General features: G+C 36.2%; 1 protein-coding gene across 1 annotated transcript in view; it reads left to right on the top strand.

Annotated features, from left to right (window-relative positions):
- The window catches only part of LOC136032593 (axotactin-like), a 249,502-nt gene that overhangs the window by 133,592 nt on the left and 93,970 nt on the right, over positions 1–21,940 (top strand). Inside the window, exons 23-24 of the mRNA XM_065712861.1 lie at positions 5,309–5,444; positions 16,221–16,445. Coding sequence (XP_065568933.1) covers positions 5,309–5,444; positions 16,221–16,445 — 361 coding nt within the window. The remainder of the gene's footprint in view (positions 1–5,308; positions 5,445–16,220; positions 16,446–21,940) is intronic.

Genomic DNA, 21,940 nt, shown 5'->3' with positions numbered 1-21,940 from the left:
CCATCCTGTGCTTTCACACACCCTTCCTGTTTACCTTCCCCAGATTTCTCCAGGTACCCATTTAGAGCTGGGTCGACTCTGGTTAAGCTTACAGAGTCACACCACTGACCCCCGTCCCAACTGAAGAATTGGGTATCTCCCGCTGTGCTACACAGGCTTAAACCCATATATATGTATATATATATATATAATTATAGCTCACTTAAACTGAGTAGATATATCATGGTTTTAGCAGCATCCGCAACCTAGTAAAGATGAATCTTTGCAAAGGTTACCCAAAACTTTAAAAATGCGTTAAAAAAATGAGTTGTGAGAAAACATTGCCATTTGTAGTTGATTAAGAAATAGTAACTATTATCTTAATTAATTTTAATAATAAAATATATTTCAAAAACAATTTATGGGAATTTCGATAGATAGCCTTGAAGACTTCATAAATGGCGTCGGACGGAAACAAAAGTTCTCTATTGGAATCTTCGCGTTAAAAAATCGCTGCTGTAAAATTACAATCCTTTGGCCAGAACAAAAAGGAGAATAATTGTTTTGTAGGGCGTCCTCCTCTTTTTCCTTTTTTTTCCTCACTGCTAGTGGGACACTGGGACTTCAGAGAGAAGTGCTTAAAGTCACATTTGAAAGGAAATTGCTTTATCTAGTGCCTTTTGCAATTAGCAAAACATAATATTAAAAAAAAATGCTTTTTGATAGCAAGATAAAAATTTGTGCTAGATAAAAAAATTATCTTGTGCCTTTTGCAATTAGCAAAACATAATGTTAAAAATAAAAAAAATGACTAAAAGCTCATCTTTATATACAAGATGATGAAAGGCGTCATGATCGTAGGTTGCAGTCATAAATGACTTTCCAGTAAAAGTATTTTAAAATTAATTTCAGCTCGTTTTTGATTGACAAAGTCATTTTCATTGGAGAAAAAAATATTGTTTCAAATCTTTTCGTTATTTTTTTTATAATAAGCCATAATTAGGCTTACTATTTACATATTGGACAATTTTTTTTACAATTTATAATAGCACTTGCCCTTTTGAAAATTTGAACCCGCATAGTATCCTTTGTTTTAGTTTTCCACCTCCTCAAGTTTTCTTAAAAATTAAAACTTTGTACCCTTCTTAAAACATTGTACCTATGCTATTTTAATCACCTGGATGCATTTACACTCTTTTGATTTAATTAAATTGTATGAGCAGAATTAGTAATAGTAGTAGCCCTGAAAGTTTCAACTTAATTCCCTCATTCATTCTTGAGATATTGCTGAGACACCTAAATGACAAACAACCTAAACATAGTGCCTTTTGATCTAGTTTTAAAGCAACATAAATTTTCCCTGAAAGTTTTTACTTTATACCCTAATCTACTCCTAAGATATCCCGCCTGGATATCTTGACAACCTGGATGCACTTAAGGCATTTTATTTAGTTCAATAGTATCGGTAGTATTAGTAAGAGTAGAAGTAATTACCACACAAGGTGGAAACCAAACATCACTTTGAAACGCGTACTTAATGTGTTTGGATATTCAAGTCCCAAATTGCAATAGCCCTTTTACCTTAGATCTGTAATCTACAAGTCGAGAGAATCTTAAATTCCAATGATAGTGGAAAACAAACACCATTGGTAAAGGATGAACTAGTTCTTTAGATTTTGGACATAGCAGGATCTTTAATGATTATTATTTTTCATTGGAAATGTTCCGTGAATAAACCCCGTTTGATCATGAATCGGGAAAGTTAAGGTGTGGGTGGGGGGGGGCTGCTGTAATTATAATGGAAATAAAAAAATTAGTCTTGGAAAACTTACTTAACGTAATTGATTTAGTTCAGTCGTGCTGTAATATCAAATATATAAAATTCTGTGAAAGATCAAAAGTCGAAAAATGTACAACATTTCCAAATATTTGAAATTGAGGAAATGGAATGTTGAATGAGACACAGGCCTATGGACTACAATTTGGGCTCTCAAGTTATCCAGAGTGGAAGTCCTTACGTATTACTGATTTTAAGAAGATATGGCCAAAACCCAATTAACTTTATTGATATAATTGTTATTTAATTCTATTTTTACATTTGATTAAGTATCCAAACTGGCTTACTTAGCCAGAGAGATATTTTTTGCAAAACTTCTTGCCTATTGGTTGGTCAATTTAAGGTTACGTAACTGCGAAACATTATGAAATATTTCTACTTACTATGGAATGGTTGCAGTGCTTTTCTTGTAAAAGTACTTTTCATCTTGAGTTTCTCTATATTCTTACTATATTTTTTCTGGTTACCCTAAAAACACATTTTTATTCTTTTTGAAGCTGATATTTTATTGCAAACTGATTGGGAAACTTCGATAAACCTACTGATTGGTCCTGATTAAAAACTCGGTATGTAGTATCATTTTCTACACAACCAAATAAAATTCTATCTGGAATTGCGTAAAACTTGATAATGAATATTTTTTTTTTTTGAAAAGCAGGTGCGTGATAACAAAAAGAAACCGACGCGAAAGGTTGGCAGGTCTCATTCGATCCTGATTTTTAGCTGAATCAGATAAATAAAATGAGAATTTAAAGTCAAAATAAAATGAAGAATGAAAGTTTTACATAGTCAAGCCTTACTGATCAAGATGACATACAAAAAGAAGAGTATATTATGGCAAATGTATTGGACCTAGCAAAATTTTATTCGCAACTTTTGAACCAGCCAGAACAGTCAGAAGATACCCGTACTGTGTGCTAGTTTCAAGAAATTTTCTTAAATATTTTATAATTGTTCTTTGATTTCATATGCAGAAAATAAATAAGAGTTAAATACAGAATATGTATGTGCCCAAAACGAAAGGAAATGGAAATGTCTCAAATCGTTAGTCCGGTATCAAAAGAACATATCTCCATAATTGTAAATTTCCAGAAGAGCAAAAAAAACCTTAAAACTTATTCATTTTCCCTCCGATAACTGTCAAATTAAAATGGATCGAAATATACACTAAATATGTATCAATCCGTTTTCTTTTACGGTTTTCAGACGGGAAATAAGAAAGTTTTGACGTTTTTCTTCTGCTCCTCTGCAAATTTACAATTGTGGAGATACGTCCTTTTGATACGCGACTCCTGAAATTCTGTAAGAGTTGAGCGTTTTGCGAACATAATTTTCTCCATAGATTTCGATGAAAAATAATCTTCTAAGCATACAGCCGTACTTGTGGTCGTACTTGTGGCGAGAATCAGGCGTTTCCACCTTACCCGGTATAAAGGATATTCGAGACCTGTTTGAACCACGTAGTGCTGTCTACTGCCAGCTGCTTTGCAAATGGGAGCCATTGAGTTGTCCATCTGTGACCAAACTTTCTGAACCCTCAATAGGTTCAAGGTCTAATTTAATCAAGTTCCACCAGCTTTTCTGCTGTCCTTCTTGGCGTCTCTTCCATGAGTTAAGTGGCTCAGCTAGAGCGATTCGACGAGGCAAGTACTTTGTTGGCTTCCGTAAGACATGGCCCAACCATTTCATTTGACGCTCATTGGTCGTGATGGCAACGCATCTCTTGATACCACAGATTCGTCGTATATCCATATTTGATATGCGGTCATTCAGATTTAACCTGAGGATGCTACTTAGACAGTTATGCTCAAACACATTCAGTGCATTTCCATGTAGTCGCTTTACTGACCAACTTTTGCATCCATAAAGAAGGATTTTCCGAATCAAAGCTAGGTAGACTCGAACTTTAGTTCTTACACTTATTTCACGCTGGTTCCACAACGGTTTTCCAAGGGAAGCAAAGACCGTCTGTGCTTTCTGCAATCGCTGTTGAATATTGGCGTCAGAAGATCCATCACTACAAAGCTGGGAGGCAAGGTATGTGAAGCGGTTGACCTAATCTAACCGTACTTGATTTACAGTTAACGAAATAGGATCTTTGTGATTTATTGCCATAAATTTTTTTTCCCTGTACTGACTTTCAAGCCCATGCGATCCGCCCAAGTAACTATCTCTTCTTTGGGTCGGAGAGAGTTACGACATCATCGGCGTGTTCAAAGTCTCCAAGTGAAAGGTTTTGTCCAATCTGAACCCCCGAATTTTTAAGGACCCAATCAATACAGTAGTTAAATAGAGTCAGAGACAGGACGCAGCCTTGTTTTACTTCAGAAATTCTTCAGCATCTTCTCCGTAAATACGAAATCCGCTCACAGAACCCTTGCAGTATGCTTTAAGTAGTTCGACAAATTTTACGGCCATTCCATCAATTTCAAGAATTTTACAAAGTGTTTGCTGAGTGACCGAATCAAAGGCTAAAACGGAGTCCAGAAATATAAGGATCAGGGGCAAAATATGCCTTTCAAACTGCTGGATAATGAGGTGGATGAGAACGCCGTAGCCGTATTCATGATTTTTCTAGGTCTAAGGTCCATTGATATTTCTTAAGAACAGAGTTAACCGCAAGGTCCCCACTTGCAGGTGCCCCAAAGGGACGAGGCAGCCCTTTGCAGAGGTCGTTGTCCATAGATCTGGATCTTACGCCCTGCGGCAATTGTTCTCCTATAAAGGAACCTCCCACGATGGTGTTCTGCATCACTATGCAATTTAAACCATTGGTGGAAGAAGGTTCGTAAGTCACGGGACATGTCCACACGCCGGCGGGCCCTGCTGAGTATACATTTGAGGGGTCTTCTTCCTCCTCCGCCTGTATTTACGGCCTCCGGGCCAGGTTGCCCCAGTTTCTATTATGGACCCCCAGGAACCAGGTCGCCCCTTGGTCTGCACCTCCTATGGAGGTACCCTACGTATCTGCAGGGCGTTTTGCCTATCCACCACCTGGGGACCCGCTGAGTAGCCTGGGGAGGCCCCTAGTGAGAAAATGACTCAGAGCAGCTACAACCGTGCATCTTAATGATATTTCCTGACCTTGAGATATGTCCCAAAAAAACTTCCTTACTGTCTTGGAGTTATGGGGGCTAAACTATAGCCCCTAAACTGAGTTATAGGGGCTAAATTGAGTTATATGGAGAAAAAGTTATAGGGGCTTTTCTCAGTTATACCAGATCCTCTCGAAAAATATTACATCAGGCAAAATCAAAGAACGAAAAATGCTTTGTCTAAATACATGCCATTATATTTTTCGCTTTCCTAGTGTTGTCGTGTTGAGGACTTTCTGTCACTTGTTATGGTGTAGCTTTTAGTTTGAATGGATTTAAATGTGTTTTCAGGCAAAAATTAGGTGCAGGTTATTATTGAATTTTTAATATTTTCCTGATAGTAAAAGCTGCACCCATGTTAGATAAATATATTTTTCATATGTGTCTAAAATTTTAGTTGAAAATCAGTTATGAAGGTGGACTTGTCTCTTTGAATGCTGATGACAAATATAAAATAAAGGCCCAAAATAACAGGACCATGGATTTGGCAAAGAGTTTAGTCATTGGAACAAGCCTAGCTGATCCACATTTGGGTGAGTAAGATTATAATCCACATATTTGTTTAGTTAAGATGATTAGACATGAGTCGTTAATCTTTCTTGCTCCACTATATCGGAGGCAACGCTATACCGTTGCCTGTTTTAAAGGCCATACGGCTCCAATGTTTTATTAGTTATTTTTCTTTCAGAGGCACTTCATATGGAAGGTGTCGTCGTATAAACTTTAGAGGGGGTTCATTCGATTAGAAATCGGAAGTTCTAGTGCCCTTTTTAAGAGTCAAAAGTTATCGGGGGGTAAATAGCCCCCCCCACGCCCTTTTCCCCTAAATACATCTGATAGAAAATTTTAGATAGTCATTTTGTTGAAAATAGTTGAAATATCATATAACAAAAATTTGGGGTTAACACAACCCGCCAGGGCCCAAGGGCAGGCGTTTTAATTTATGCCCTGGGGGCATACATGATTCATGCAGAAGGAATACTCGTATAAAATTCAGTATGGGCTCATTTGATTGAAAATTGAAAGTTCTAGTTCGCTTTTTAAGAGTCAAAAGAGATCAAAGGACAACTAGTCCCCACGTCCTTTTTTAACTAAACCCATCCGATAAAAATTTTGAGATAGCCATTTTGTTAAAAGTAGTTCCAACATGAGATGGTAAAAACTCTGGGGTCGACACACCCCCCAGGGCCCGGAAGCACGCGTTATAAGATATGCCCTGGGTGCGTGTATGGTTCTTATAGAAGGGATCATTTGATGGGAAAATTGAAAGTTTTAGTTCACTTTTAAAGAGTCAAAAGAGACCGAAGGGCAACTAGCCCCCCTCCTCTTCCCCCCAAACCGATCCTATGAAAATTTTGAAATAGCCATTTTGTTAAAAATAGTTCAAAAATTGGATAATAAAAACTCTAGAGTTGACGCAAACGCCCAGAGCCCGGGGACAAGTGTTTTATGTTATGCCCTGAGGGCATACAAGATTTTCTTTGTAAGGGGAGGTCGTATAAAATTCAGAGGTGGCTCATTTGATTATAATTTGAAAGTTATAGTTACGTTTTTACTATTCAAAATTGATCGGAGGATACCTACTTCCATCCCTTCCCCCTCCCACACACACACACACACACACTCTTTTCCGCAAATGCATCCGATTAAAATTTTGAGATTGCCCGTTTGTTTGAAATGGTCGAATGATCAGATAACAAAAACTTCGGGGTCAACCTACCCCCCCCCCCCCTAGAGACCGAGGGAAGGGTGTAACTTATGCCCTAGGGGTATATAAGTTTTTATGGAAGAATTGGTCGTACTAAACAAGGAAGGGACTCAAATGATTAGAAACTGGAAGTTCTAATTCCGTTTGTAAGAGTCAAAATTAATCCGATTGCAACTAGCCCTTCCCTCGCCAACCCTCTTTTCCCCAAATGCGTCCGACTGAATTTTTAATGTAGCCATTTTGTTCAAAATAGACCAAAGATCATATGAAAACGACTTCAGGGATAACACCAAACCTTCAGATAAGTGTTGTAAATTATGTCCCGGAGGCATATAAGGTTTTTTGTCAGGGGTTGTCCTAAAAACATCAGAGGTGGCTCATTTGATTTAGATATTGAAATTTCTGTTTAACTTTTAAGAGTCATCAAAAGTGATCGGCGAGTATGTACCCTCCCTGCCCCATCCTCTGTTCCCCAAATGTATCCGATCAAAATCTTGAGATAGCCATTTTGTTTGAAATATTCCTACGATCGGATGACAAAACTTCGGGATCCACCCCCCCCGAAATCCAGGTGATGGGTTGTAACTTTTGCCCCGGGGGAATATAAGGTTCTTAGGGAAAAGGCAGTCGTATAAACTTCAGAGGGACTCAAATGATTAGTAATTGAAAGTTATAGTTTCCTTTTTAAGAGTCAAAATTGATCCGATGGCAACTAGCCTCCCCCCATCAACCCCAAGGTCATTAGGCTCCAGTTTTTTCTCCAGAGGCACTTCATATGCAAGGTGTGTTATAAACTTCGGAGGAGGCTCGTTCTTTTGGAAATAATAATTTCTAGTGCCCTTTTAAAGAGTCAAACGTTATTGGAGGGCATCAAGCCCCTCTACCCCCTACCTAAAAGAACTAGTATTAAATTTTTAGTATGTCTTTTACGAACATACAAGTTGTATCTTTATTTTCATTTCCTACTCTTCATCACTATCATAGTTACCAAGCGATGCCATAAAGTTAGGCGACATGCTAAATGGTTTGACCTATACAAATTGTCACAAAGAGTGCATGACCCCGAAAGATGGTTCAAGACTCATTTTTTTTTTTTTTTTTTTTTTTTTTTTGACAATAAAAAGCTCACTCTCTATAGTGGTCAGAAGTGCAAAGGCAAAAAATTAGGCAGAATTTCTGTCTGTTTTAATATCGCTCCTTACTTTTAGTTAAAAAAAACTTTTTTTTAAATTTAATTTTCTGAACGTTTTTGAATTAAGGCATACTTTGATTTTGGCTCTCCGCACATGAATAATTGAAACGAAATTTGCATATTAATTTTTTTTATGGCTAAATGGCTTTCTCATAGTTTTGATCGGACGATTTCGAGAAAAAAGAAGCGGGGGAGTAGACTTAGTTACCCTCCAATTTTTTGGTTATTTAAAAAGGCAACTAGAACTTTTAATTTTTTACGAACGTTTTGATTAGTAAAAATATACACAACTTACGAATTAACTTACATACGTAACGAACTTCTATATTCGTATGTTTTTATTAGGTATATGAGGGGGTTCAGCCCCTCGTCAATACATAACTCTTTATACCAAATCTTAAATTTTGTTCCAATTCCTTAAGAATGACCCCTGAATCACAAAGGCCGTAGAATAAATAGTTGAAATTAATAAAGTTACTTTAGCGTAAAGAGCAAAGTATTAGGAGGAGGTGAAACCCTCATATGCGTAATAATTTCTGTTCGATTAAGTTTTAACGCTGCTCCTTACTTTCAATTGAAAAAACTTTTTCATATTTATTTTTTCAATGTTCTTTTAAAAAATGTTAAAAAATCCTGCGCCCCCTTCATGGAAATTTTCTTCCCCCATGACAAATTCCTCCATGGAAAGATACCCCCGCATAACACCTCCCCCCAACAAAAAAAACACCTGAAAGCGTCTGTACACTTCCCAATAACCATTACTATGTGTAAACACTGGTCAAAGTTTGTAACTTGCAGCCCCTCCCACGGGGACTGTGGAGGTGTAAGTCGTCCCCAGAGACATATTTATTAGGTTTTTCGACTATGCTGAATAAAATGACTATCTCAGAATTTTGATCCGGTGATTTTGGGAAAAAAATGAGCGTGGAAGGGGGCCTAGATGCCCTCCAATTTTTTCGGTCGCTCAAAAAGGGAACTAGAACTTTTAATTCCCGTTAGAATGAGCCCTCAAGCGTTATTCTAGGACCAATGGGTCGGTACGATCCCCCCCGGGGAAAAAAACAAACAAAAAAATAAACAAATAAACACGCATCCGTGATCTGTCTTGTGGCAAAAAATGCAAAATTCCACAGTTTTGTTGATAGGAGCTTGAAACTTTTATTCGAGGGTTCTCTTATACGCTGAATCTGATGGTGTTATTTTTGTTAAGATTATATGACTTTTAAGGGGCGTTTCCCCCCATTTTTTCAAATAAGGTATATTTTCTCAGGCTCGTTACTTTTGATGGGTAAGTCTAAACTTAACAAAAGTTATATATTTAAAATCAGCATTAAAATGCAATTCTTTTGATGTAACTATTGTTATAAAAATTTCGTTTTTTAGAGTTTCGGTTACTATTGAGCCGGGTCGCTCCTTGCTACGGTTCGTTACCACGAACTGTTTGATAGTGTTTTGATAAACAGTGTCAACCTTGACGAAATATTATTATTTTGTCCTATATGATGCTTGAACGAAAGGTTTTCATTGAGAAGAATACCGAGGAATTGGACATATCGATCCTTAGGTCTACTGCGAGAACTCCTTGAAATGTGGATATCAGTTAACTGAGAGCACGCCAGAGAAATACGGGATAAAATTAAAAAACTTGACTGAGCAACATTTAGGGCAAGGCAATTAGCATCGAACCAAAGAACGACGTTTTCGAAAAAGGTTCACTAATTTGGGAAGTATCACAGACTCAGTTCCCACTGCAGTACAAATAGTACTGTCATCAGCGAAGGCAGCGAGAGCGTCCTCATCCTGCGAAAGTAAAGGATTTTTTTGCATTAAAAGATTCAGGATGACATAGGCAACAGCAAACTGAAGGTTTCTGCTTCTTAACCCCAACTATAAGGTCATTAACATAAATCAAAAACAGAAACAGTCCAATAACAGAACCTTGAGGAACAACAAACTGAATTTCAGATGAAAAGCGGGAAAGGAAATCGATGGAGATAGTTCTACCGGACAAATAGGAATCAAACCAAGTATGATCCTGTCTTCCTACACCAATGTGTGATAGCTTGTAAAGAAGAATCCTATGAGCTAAGGAGTCAAAAGCCTTACGGACATCCAGGAATATAGCATCAGGGATCAAACCAGAGTCAAGTGCAGTGTGGAGAAAATTTAAAGGAGTTACACATGCATGTTCCTTAGAATGTTTAGCTCGGAAGCCAAACTGAAAATCATGAAAAAAAAACTTCTAGCCTCTAGAAGAACTAGTAGACGGGAAAGCATGGTCTTCTCAACAAATTTTCTAAAAACAGACAACAAAGATATACGTCGATAATTGGCTGGACCGTTTCCAGGTCCACCTTTATATAAAACAATTACTTCAGCTTGCTTAAGAAAACTGGAGAAAATCCCACTTTCAAAAGAAAGATTTATAAGCTTCGCCAATAGAGAAATAATTGAAGGTAGAATGAACTTAACTACCATAGTTGGAAGGCAGTCAGGGCCAGATAACGAAAAACCTTTCAAGCTATTTACAATCTTGGCCACTTCAACATCAGAAGCAGGATAGAACACCATCGACTTGAGATAAGGCGGACCAAGATAAGATTTGTAATCTGGTTGCGACAGCGAACCCCTGACTGAAGAAGCAGTAGTTTTCCCAACATTGGCAAAAAATGATGTATATGCATCGTGAACATATGGAACGCCCTCAACAACCACATCACCAACCACACGACTCGGAGGGAATGAGGAAGCTGGAGAAGAACGTTTAAGGACGGAATTAATCACTTGCCAAGTTTTTCGAATATCCTCCCCACAATCTGACAATTTTTTAGAGTAATAAAGGAATTTGGCCTTCCAGCACAAAGCGTTAAAAACATTCCTGTAGTTGGAATCGCTAAAGACGTGCAGCATTCGAAGATGGCTTTGCTGACTTAAAAGCTTTCTAAAGCTTATTTTTGATTCTCCAACTCTTTAGAAGGCCAGGTGTCATCCATGGTTTAAGAGGAATAGATCTTTTTGACCTTGAATTATAGGGGATCAGACCATGAATTATAGGGGATCATACATCAAAAATATACGTTGAAAAATATTCACTGACTCATAAAAAGAATCAAACTTTGAGCAAAAATCAAAGAGGCGGATTATTCATTCCGACCAAAAAAATATACGTAATAATTTCTGTTCGTTTTAAATTTTAATGTTGCTCCTTACTTTCGGTTGATAAAAATAGTTTTTTTTTATTTAATCCTTCACAACAGGGACGTAATTTACTATTGGGCAGTTGGGCAACTACCCCTCCCAGACCTCTCTCCCCCAGACCCTAGTTTGCCCCTCCTCCCCAGCTGAAATTTAGTTTCTTCCGAAATCTTGTCAAAACTTAGATAAACCTGCATAATTCAAGCATCAACAGAAACAGATCAGTTTTTTCTAGTATAAATTTACTTTTATATTTTAATAGTAGGCAACTAAAAGTACCTGTATGGTTCGTCACAAGCTTTCTAAAGTGCGTGTTACTGCATATAGCAAGATTTTGATGATCGCACATTGTTTCTTTGTCATCATTAGAGAAGTACATCCATTTTTTAGCTTTCTATAATCTCCCTCCAACGAGACTAAAAATGCGTAAATTGGGCTTGCTTACAGGTAACATTACCTGTAGAGCGAAGAACATTAGTCCATGAGCCCCGCGGGCAGCGGGGTGATGTCTGTGGTCTATATTTATTCAACAAAGACTGATAAAACTAAAAAAAAAACCTCAAACGAGGTTTATTAAACAAATATAGAATACAGAAAAAGCTGTATTCTATCGCAGCCCAGCTGCGTAGCAGCTGTGCTGCTTCGCAGCATAGTTTCCAGTTTAGACAGGTTGTGACGAAATTAAACATTTATCGAATACACTTTAATAAACAAGGTTAGAAGCTGAAATTACGTAAGATATGCACTGATTTATGATTATAGTAGTAATATAGGATGAAAAGTGAGCAGAAACAACTAGTAATGTGCAATAATTTGCATTATATAGAGGGAGGCGAAGCGGAGGTAGTTACTACAAAATATCTTCCCGGGTCATATTTTAATGCGTAGACCCATCCCTGAAAGTTTCATTTTCATAACCTAACCTCTTTCCAAGGTAGCCACAAGTAGAATTTTACCCCAAAAAACTTTCCGAAAAGAAGTTTTCAAAGAAAAGTAAACGCCATATCAAACTTCAGACCAGACGAAATTGAAACCTTCAATAACTCAAACTCAAAAATACCAGAAATTACTATTAAAGCATAATTAAAACCCGAAACGAACAGAAATTAAATAAACAATCATATAAAAAAAACATACGACTAGTAATAATATAAATGAATAAATTACAAGAAATTACTATTAAAGAATAAAGGAAACCTTAAACGAACAGAAATTAAATAAACAAATATAGCAAAGGATCATACAATAGGTAATAATATAAATGAATCAATAAATTTTAAAACGAGTGAAACTTAAATCGAATATACAAATAAAAAACGAACAAAAATCATTACAAACAAGAGTTTGGGTTTTGCCTCCTTCTCTCACTGTAAAAGTCTAAATCTAATGCGTCATTGGCGCTTTACTGAAAACTATATGCGAGTCTTGAAAAGTACAAGTAAAATCAAACTGAGTATTTGATATATAATGATATCAATGGTTGAGATAATCAGTTCAAGATTTTATTTCGCTGTAATTTTTTTTTTCAATGCTGTAATAACTGGAAAAGAACATATTTGTAATATAATTTCAGTTTCCGTGAAGCGCCAATGACAGAGTAGGCGTGAGACTTTTACATTGTATCAGCGAATGCAGTGAAACTATGTTTGTCGTGAACAGTCTTGGAAAAAACTAATAATAAAAAGGCTCAATAGTAACCGAAACACTAAAAAACGGAATTTCTATATCAATAAATGTGTCAAAAGAAATGGCTTATTAGGCTGATTCCAAATGTTTAAGATTCACTGAGTTTAGTTTTACCCATTAAAGATTACGAGCCCGAAGACATTTGCGTGATTTTTGAAAAAAAAGGTAAAATACCCCCTAAAAGTCCTAGAATCTTAATAAAACTCACACCGCCAGATTCAGCTTATCAGAAAACCTTCCTATAGAGGTTTTAAGCTCCCGTTTGTATAAATGTGTAATCTGTATTTTTGTCAGAACAAATATCACTGATGCTTGTATTTTTTTCCCTAACGGTTATCGTATCGAACCAGTGGTCATAGAATATCAAGAGAGGGCTCATTTGAATGAAAATTTAAAGTCCAATTGCTACTTTCCAGTAACCAAAAAGACTGGAAGCGATCTAGCCCCATCTCATGCCCCTTTTTGCCAAAGTTGTTTGATAAAAATATTGAGATGACCATGTTGCTCACTATAGTTGAAGGGTTCAATAGCTATGTCTTTGGAGATATCATGAACCCCCACAGCTCCTGAGAAAAGGTCTTTAAGTTATTAAATTTGCCCTTTGTTTACGTATAGTATTTGTTATTGGGAAGTATGCAGATTCTTCAAGTGGGGGGAGAGTGATTTTCTGTTTGGGGATTTCCCACGTTGATAATTTTTCAAGGGTAGGGAAGTTTACGGAGGGAGGGGGTAAACTTTTCGAGGGAAATTTTGTACTGGGGGAAGTTGCCAGAATTCCCAAACGAAATTCTTTTTATTTGTCATACTTTGTGTTTTCCAACTCAAGTTTACATGTAAAAATGTTTAAGGTAATCGGCCGGGATAAAGTCTCAGCGGGTTTGAATTGTCTCGAATTGCGGTTCTCTAACTATAGAGTTCAGCTATAGTTTACTTAGTACCGATAACCTAGAAGGGGTACCTAAAATGCTTTGTGGATAAAAGGTGGTACAGATTCTAAATAAATTTGAGAGGATCTCAAACTTAGGTCTACAAGATCTTTTCTTGGAGGTGGATCAAAATTCTCGGTATTACTCAAAGAATGATCAGAAATTAAATTCAACAATTAGTTTTTCAGCTGAAAGTAAAGAACAACATTAAAATTTAAAATGACCAAAAATTAATATGTATATGAGGAAGGTGACCCCCTCCTCAATACCTTGCTCTTTTTGCCAAGGTTTGACTTTTTGTCCCAGTTTTTCAAGAACGACGCCTGAAAAACAAGGGTCCGTTGAACAATAAGAAGCTTTTATAAAAAATACTAAAAACTAAAGCTTGAAGAGTGAGGTATTGAAAAGGGTGCAACCCACTGTATATACGTAATACTTAGCAACTTCAGATTGTTTTAAATTTTAATATTGCCTCTCACTTTCAGGTGAATAAACTGTTTTTTTTTTTTTGTTTAATTACACAAATGAGCTTTGTTAACCTCTCAAAATCGTGGAATCTATCTTGAGATGGAAAATTAGCATCTTTTTTAGATTGTGTTCCTCCAGTCGGAAATCACAGTTTCCTCTTTTACTGCAACCAGTAGAGACTTTTAAAACTTTTCATTCCAAAGTAATAGCGAACGATACGAAAGATGGTGCTGCGAAAATTCTTTTTCAATGCGAAATTTCTCCTATGTCTTTCCATCAATCTGTAAAGTTTGCATTTTGATTAAAGAACCTTTATGGAGTTTACAAAAATCACGCATTCTTCCTAAGTCAAAAAAAGTAATTTCTTTTAGTATTTTGCTATTATTTTCGATCCGACCAAAGTTTTCTACAAGCCATTGCTGGGTCTCAGCGCACATTTCGGGAAACGCTGTTCCAAGGCTTAAAATTTCAGTGTTGATAAAAATCCAGAAGTAATATCTAATTCAGAGTTCTAAGATGGTCTAAACCCATGCAATTATTTCTATCATTCACTTGGTTGTTTGTAATTCTGGTGTTTAACTAGCATCTTGTATTCAGAAATTTGTAAAACTATTTTAGAACATCTAAGGCGTGACGTAAGGCACAATAAGTATTTAAGATTTATTTTCTCTTCGTTAATTTCGGTATGTTATATTTCTCCTCTCTTACGGTTTTAATCAATTTGAAATTCGATATACTGTATTTGTTGGATCAAAAATTCTGAGAAATTTGGTTGAAATTTGTTGAAAAAGGATAGGTTTCTTTTTTATGTAAATTTAGACAAAAAATATATACAGAATATGTTACAGTCATCACAAAGATGTTCAACCCTTATTATTTCTCTATAGAAGTGCTCAAAATCATGTTATTACAACCCTGTCTGCTGTCCTTCCAATCGGTCTAAGAGCAATAGAATTGGCAGTGATAAGGTTTGTTAAAAAGGGACGTCCCCCTTGTTGGCCAGATATTGTGCAGCCTAGTTTTCATTTAAATAGATATTCTGTAGGTCATAGTGTTTTTACCGATGAAATAGTGGCTGAGTTGCTAGGAGTTGAGTTTTCGATGGAAAATCATTTGTCGGCTTTCCAGCTGAGCCGTAGTGATTTAAAAAATACTCTGTTTAATAAATGTTATGTAATATTTCAAAATTATGTTAGAAGTTGGCCTGTTAGTTTTTTCAGATGTAAAAAAAAGATTTGATTTGTGCGTGAAAACTTGAACCAAGCCATATTTTAACTCAGTTTATAACAGGCCATTCGAAATTGAATTAGTTTTTGCACAGAATAGGCAAAATTGATAGACCAACGTGTGAAGTGGATGCATAGAAAACTGTGAGCATGTCTTGTATATTTGTCCTTTTTATGTTCATCAGACGTTGATATGATTTTTGAATTGAGAGAATGTAATATTAGATTTCCATTCGATTTAAATTTGATTACTGGTAAAAAAAAATGTTAGGAAAATAGTGAAGAAATTCCTGTATAGCACAAATAGATTTGATGTTCGAAGTTAGTATGAAAGTTTTCTGAGGATGGTTCAGTTAATTGGTAGTTTTTATTTTTCGTTTATATTGTTAGTTCTTGTAAGTTATGTAGTATTGTAGCGTGAAATACCTGTTTGTAGTCACGTAATAAAACATTGATTGACTCATGCAAGTTTAGACAGTAAGTTTTAAGCAAGTTTCTGGATCGGTGAATGCACAGCTCTAGGACTAATGAATACAATGATAGAAGTATCTTATCCTTTTGGCACAGAATTCACGAGCAGGCTTATCCCAAAATTGTTTCGGAGAGAGCATATACCTTAAGAGGAATACCTGTGAAAAGATATTGGTAGCTTTAGACAGGAACGCAGATTCTAGTTTTATTAAAGGAACCCAATAGCTGTTTTGTAGGCAGGTGTGAAATTCACAAGTCGATGAAGTGCACATTAATTAATGAGCACCTCAGAATGCTAATACTGGCCTCTTGTTATCCACTTTTTAGTCCATTCTGGAAAACTCTAATCTTAGATACATCTCTTTTTCTTTAATTAGTCAATCATATTTAAATATCTGAAAATAATTCCTCTCGGACTGATATTTTTTGTTTTCTAGGAATGGTTGGATGCATGAGGAAAATACTCATCGATGGCAAGGAACAAGATCCGAGGCTATTAGTAAAAGGAAAAGTCCGTGAAGTGTCCTTGGATAATTGCCAGCTTGTAGATCCCTGTAAAAGACCTAATGCTTGTGAACATGGGGGCCGCTGCATGGTTGATGATGGGCGTGTAGTTTGTGATTGTACTGGCACTGGTTACACTGGAAAAAACTGTCATTTCGGTAAGCGAATCTATCAAGATTGTACATCATTCCAATTATATTGTAATATTTGCAAACATAAATGCATACTGGGCTTTATGTAATAGGTCCAAGATTGTTAGTGAATTACCTTAGTTCTTGAGCATTGCCAGATATTGAAAACCCCGTAGTGACTAAGATGGGTCCAGGATTTATTATGATTTCGTACTGTTTGGTTTTAAGTCGCTAAAGCGCTTTGTCTGGTCTTAAGAAGAGATATTAATTTATGACCTGCGCTGGTTTTTACGAAACCCCCTTTCGTATTTACGTTTTGATTGACTAATTCAGACGTTTTGAACTGGACTTTTTAGAAGTTCCAGGAACACATCTCCCAGCGTTAGGATACATTAAATTTGGATTTACTACCCGAATTAACTTTATTGAATTTTCTTCGCTGATTTTATGACGACAAAGTGTAAGGTATCAGTCATAGTGGTATATACCCCTGTAGGAAATACTGAAGGAAATATTAGTGATTTAAAAGATTTTGCATACAGTTACAGGAACAAATAAACACGATCCTAGGTAGAAATAAGATATTTATGCTAAGGCAGTAACCCAGGTTGGTAGAAATAAGGAAAGATGGTTAAAGTCTGGGTAAATTAAGTGCTGGAAAGACCGATTATAGACTGCTAAAGTACCGATTATAGACTGCTGCAATTTTGTAGCTAAAACAATCTAGTTATAACAGGCATGGTATTTGGTAGAAAAAAGGCCCATAAATTAAGATAGTATTCACATTAAGGCAACCAATCTTTATTGACTTTGTCACCATAAACAGTGCAATAGTGCTGCTTCAGTAAAGAGCGATGTGGGCGCAATGTATTATTAAATAAAAAAAAAACAAGTTTTTTTTTAACTGAAAGCAAGGAGCAGCATTAAAACTTAAAACGAACAGAAATTACTTCGTATATGAAAGAGGCTGCTCCCTCCTCAAAGCCCCACTCTTTACGCTAAAGTTCGACACTTTCTCTCAACTCTACTTTTTCAAACAGTAAATAACATTAGCGTAAAGAGCGGGGCGTTTAGGAGGGAGCAGCCTCTTTCATATACGAAGTAATTTCTGTTCGTTTTAGGCTTTGATGTCGCTCCTTACTTTCAGTTAAAAAAAGACTTGTTTTTTTTTATTTAATTTCTGAACGTTTTTGAATTAATGCATGTTTTGATTTTGGTTCTCCGCATATAAATAATCAAAACGAAATTTGCATATTTATTTTTTTGGATAAATGGCTTTCTCATAGTTTTGATCGAATGATTTTGAGAAAAAAAGAGCGGGGGAGGAAGCCTAGTTGCTACCTCAATTTTTTGGTTACTTAAGAAGGCAACTCGAACTTTTAATTTTTTACGAACGTTTTTATTAGTAAAAGATATACGTATCTTACGAATTAGCTTACGTAACGAATTTCTGTATTCGTTTGTTTTTATTACGTATATGAGGGTTTTACCCCCTTTTTAGTACCTCGCTCTTTATACTAAAGCTTAAATTTTGTCCCAATTCCTTAAGAATGACCGCTGAATCACAAAAGCCGTAGAATAAATAGTTGAAATTACTAAAAATACTTTAGCGTAAAGAGCGAGGTATAAGGAGGAGGTGAACCCCTCATATGCGTAATAATCCCAATAACCATTAAGCACTGCTCAAAGCTTGTAAGATGTAGCCTCTCCCACGGGGAATTTGGGGGAGTAATTCGTTCTAAAAGACAGAGCTATAAGGTTTTTAGACTATGCTGAATAAAATGGTTATCTCAGAATTTTGATCCGGCGACTTTGGGAAAATAATTGGCGTGGGAGGGGGCCTATGTGCCCTTCAATTTTTTTGGTCATTTAAAAGGGCACTAGAACTTTTCATTTCCGTTAGAATGAGCCTTCTCGCAACATTCTAGGACTACTGGGTCGATACGATCACCCCTGGAAAAAAACAAACAAACAAAAAACAAATAAAAACGCATCCGTGATCTGCCTTCGGGCAAAAAATACAAAATTCCACATTTTTGTAGATAGGAGCTTGAAACTTCTATAGAAGGGTTCTCTGGTACGCTGAATGTGACGGTATGATTTTCGTTAAAATTCTGTGACTTTTAGGGGGTGTTTCTCCCTATTTTATAAAATGAGACAAATGTTCCCAGACTCGTAACTTTTGATGGGTAAAACTAAACTTGATAAAACTTATATATTTAAGAGAAGCATTACAATGAGATTCTTTTGATGTAGCTGTCGGTATCAAAACTCCGTTTTTTAGAGTTTTGATTACTATTGAGCCGATTACTTTTTACTTTTTAATTACTTTTACGATTTACTTTTGGGTCGCTCCTTACTACAGTTCGTTACCACGGACTGTTTGATTATTTTTTTTTCTTTGATTTGTTACTTTTTTTAGACTGGGGCACTTCGTATAGAAGGAGTTGCCATAGAAACTTCAAAAGTGGCTCATTCGATTGGAAAATAAAACTGCTAGTGCCCTTTTTGATAGTCGAATGTCATTGGAAGGCACCCAGCCCCCTTCCCAGGCCCATCATTTCCCCAAATACATCCAATGAAAATTTAGAGATAGACATTCTGTTCAGCGCTGTTGAAAGATTGGGAAATTCTATCTTTGAGCATGACACCCCCCACGGCCCTCAGGGCAACAGTTGTAAGTCATGCCTTGGGGGCATATAAAGTTTATAGAGAAGGTGGTTGTATTTACTTGGGAGGGGGCTCATTGGATTGGTAACCAGAAGTTCTAGTGCCCTCTTTAAGAGTCAAAGTGATTGAAGGGCAGCCACCCCCCTACACGTCGTGTTTTCCCGAAATATATCTGATATAAATTTAGAATAGGATTTTGTTCAAAATAGTCCAAAGATCACATAGCAAGGCTTTCAGGGTTGAAACAGCCCCCCAGGACCTTTGGGCAAGGGTTGTAGCTTTGCGCCGGGGCGTATACAGTTTTTATGGAAGGAGTGGTTGTGTGAACTTTAGAGGAGGCTTATTTGTCTGGAAATGTGTAGTTTTAGTTCCCTTGTAAGATTCGAAAGAGATGGGGGGGGCAACTAGCCCCCTCCCTGACATCCTCTTTTCCCTGAATGCGTCCGATCGAAACTGTGAGATAGTTATTTTGATCAAAATAGTCCAAAAAGAATATACCAATGTCTTCAGGGTCGGCACAACCCCCCCCCAGAGCCCAAGAGAAAGGGTTGTAAGTTATGCCCCGGGGCAAATGAGGTTTTTATGGAATGGGGAGTCTTGTAAACTTTGGATTGGATAGGGCCTATTTTATTTAAAATGGGAAGTTCTAGTGCCCTTTTTAAGGATTAAGAGTCATGGATGGCAACCATTCCCCCTTCCCAAGCCTGTCATTTTCTAAAACACAACTGATCAAAATTTTAACGGCGTTATTTTGTTCAGTATTGTTGACAGATTCAGTAATTACGCCTTTGGGGATTTCAACCTGCCCAGAGTCCTTAGAGCAATTCGTTCATTGTTATATATGTTATTGAGAAATTTATGCATTTGGAACTTTACTTTCCAATGAGACGAATGGCATTCAGGGGAGCCTTTCAAAGAATAGTGAGTAGTGTTGTACTGAATCAAAACACAATATATGTTTGTGGTTTTTTCGAAGGGGCATTACTCAGGAATGACTGAGTATATTAATTGGAAATCCTTAGGAAATGATAATGGAAATGATAAATATACTAATTTCAGAGATAAATGTAATTTTTTACTATGTTCTAGATAAATATACGCCTAAACTAATTTTGTTTTAATATTCATGTATTTATTTGTGTCCTATTTTATATTTATCCGTGCTTTTCTGATAGCGGTTCTTATACATAGAGCCAAAATAATCATTTAGAAAAATTTACACCATCTTAAAGTAACTCTTTATTGTTTTTGCCTTTTGTTGTTTGTATTGTGGAAAGGCAGTGTGGTCTTTGTTGTTATTTAATGGCTACATTGCGTCGGTGTTTATGCGTCATTTCACGTTCGTAGGAAGCAACAGTCTATTTTGTCCCTTATCCTTTGTGGATTCCATCTTGAATAAATTTTTTGATTCTACGAACCCCATTCATTATCTGCCTATTCTCAAAACTGGATTCATAAATTTTTATTAAATACACCATTGTTCTTCTGAATTTCTTTTGTCTCATCCCCATACATATGATTTCAAGCTTTTTAGTGAAATGAATATTTATATTTTTAGAATTCTACTTCTAGTTCTCAATTGAGAAAATGAGTTAATTAATTTTAAAAATTATACAAAGAAAATGATTCATATTACCTGCTTCTTTGATAACAGTATAGGTCAAAGATAGTGCTTTAAAACTTGAACTTAAATACACTTCAAAAGGGATTCTACGATCAATTTGCATTGCCTATATGTTCCTATATAGAACATACCGTAGTATGTTCCTTTGCTGTCCTTGTGTTGCAGAAGCTCAGCGTATTGGACATTTATGTGTCATTAATCTCACTTTTGGTGATACTATCTATCTTGCCAATGCAATGCATCTTGCAGTAAAGGTGACTGACATCTTCAGTGTAACTAAACTTCTCTGCCCCCTCCTCCATCGTTTCTGTCACTATTACCATTTTCCAAGTTATGAATTTCACTGAAAAAGCGTACGAATTTCGGGGATGATCATATCTTTTCCATTTTCAAGTGTCGTTTGCTTCGGGATGTTAAGAGCAAAAATTCTGCTAAATCTACTTAGTATTGGGGGGGGGGGGGGAGGGCTCAGAAGTTTCGTAATTTTTTCAACATTAACGATGCTTACCAGTTTCCAAAGACTAAAAAGATGTTTAAATGGTAATATAACTCATTTTCCTATTTGTATATGTATACAATGTTTAATAGCTTCTTATTTTCTGAGGCCATTGTCCCCATTCCGGAAAGCTGAAAGCCTTGAAAGCTGAAAGATGAACAGATAAACAGTTTTCAATATATGAGATCCCTACCCGCTCCTAATAAATATCATGGGCCTACACTTTTTAAGAGATGATGATCATTCTCAAAGTATTGTTTTAAAAATACCAAACTTGGATACAAAAAAGGGGTTGAAGGAAGGAGTATGTCTGAGGCAGAAAAGATCCTTTCATATTACGAAGAGTTGACGAGTTCCTTTACTTGAAGCATTTTGATGCAGTTGTTGTATTTGGATTTAAAAAGTCGTGTTTGGGGGGAAATAGCCTTCCTCACATGTGGGGTAATCTTGGGCATGGTTTTAAAATTGATCAAAAATTAAATAAAAAGTTTTTTAATGAAAGTAAAGAGCAAAATTCAAACTTGAAAACGAACAGAAATCTGTATATAAGGGGGCTTTCTACTCCTTTACCCCTCACTTTTTATATTAGAGTTTTTTAGCGCTTTAAAATACTTCTTTTTCTAATTAAACAACCCTATATTTTCATAGTCGATCTTAATGAATTATGACAAACAATTTAACTTTAACGTAAAAAATGGAAGAGCTCTTCAGACGAGTCTCATCCCAGAGTGG

The sequence above is a fragment of the Artemia franciscana genome, chromosome 11 (assembly GCF_032884065.1).
Source record: "Artemia franciscana chromosome 11, ASM3288406v1, whole genome shotgun sequence".
In the NCBI taxonomy this organism is placed as follows: Eukaryota; Metazoa; Arthropoda; class Branchiopoda; order Anostraca; family Artemiidae; genus Artemia; species Artemia franciscana.
Note: the sequence above shows the minus strand (reverse complement) of the source record. Positions and strands in the feature narration are given on the sequence as shown.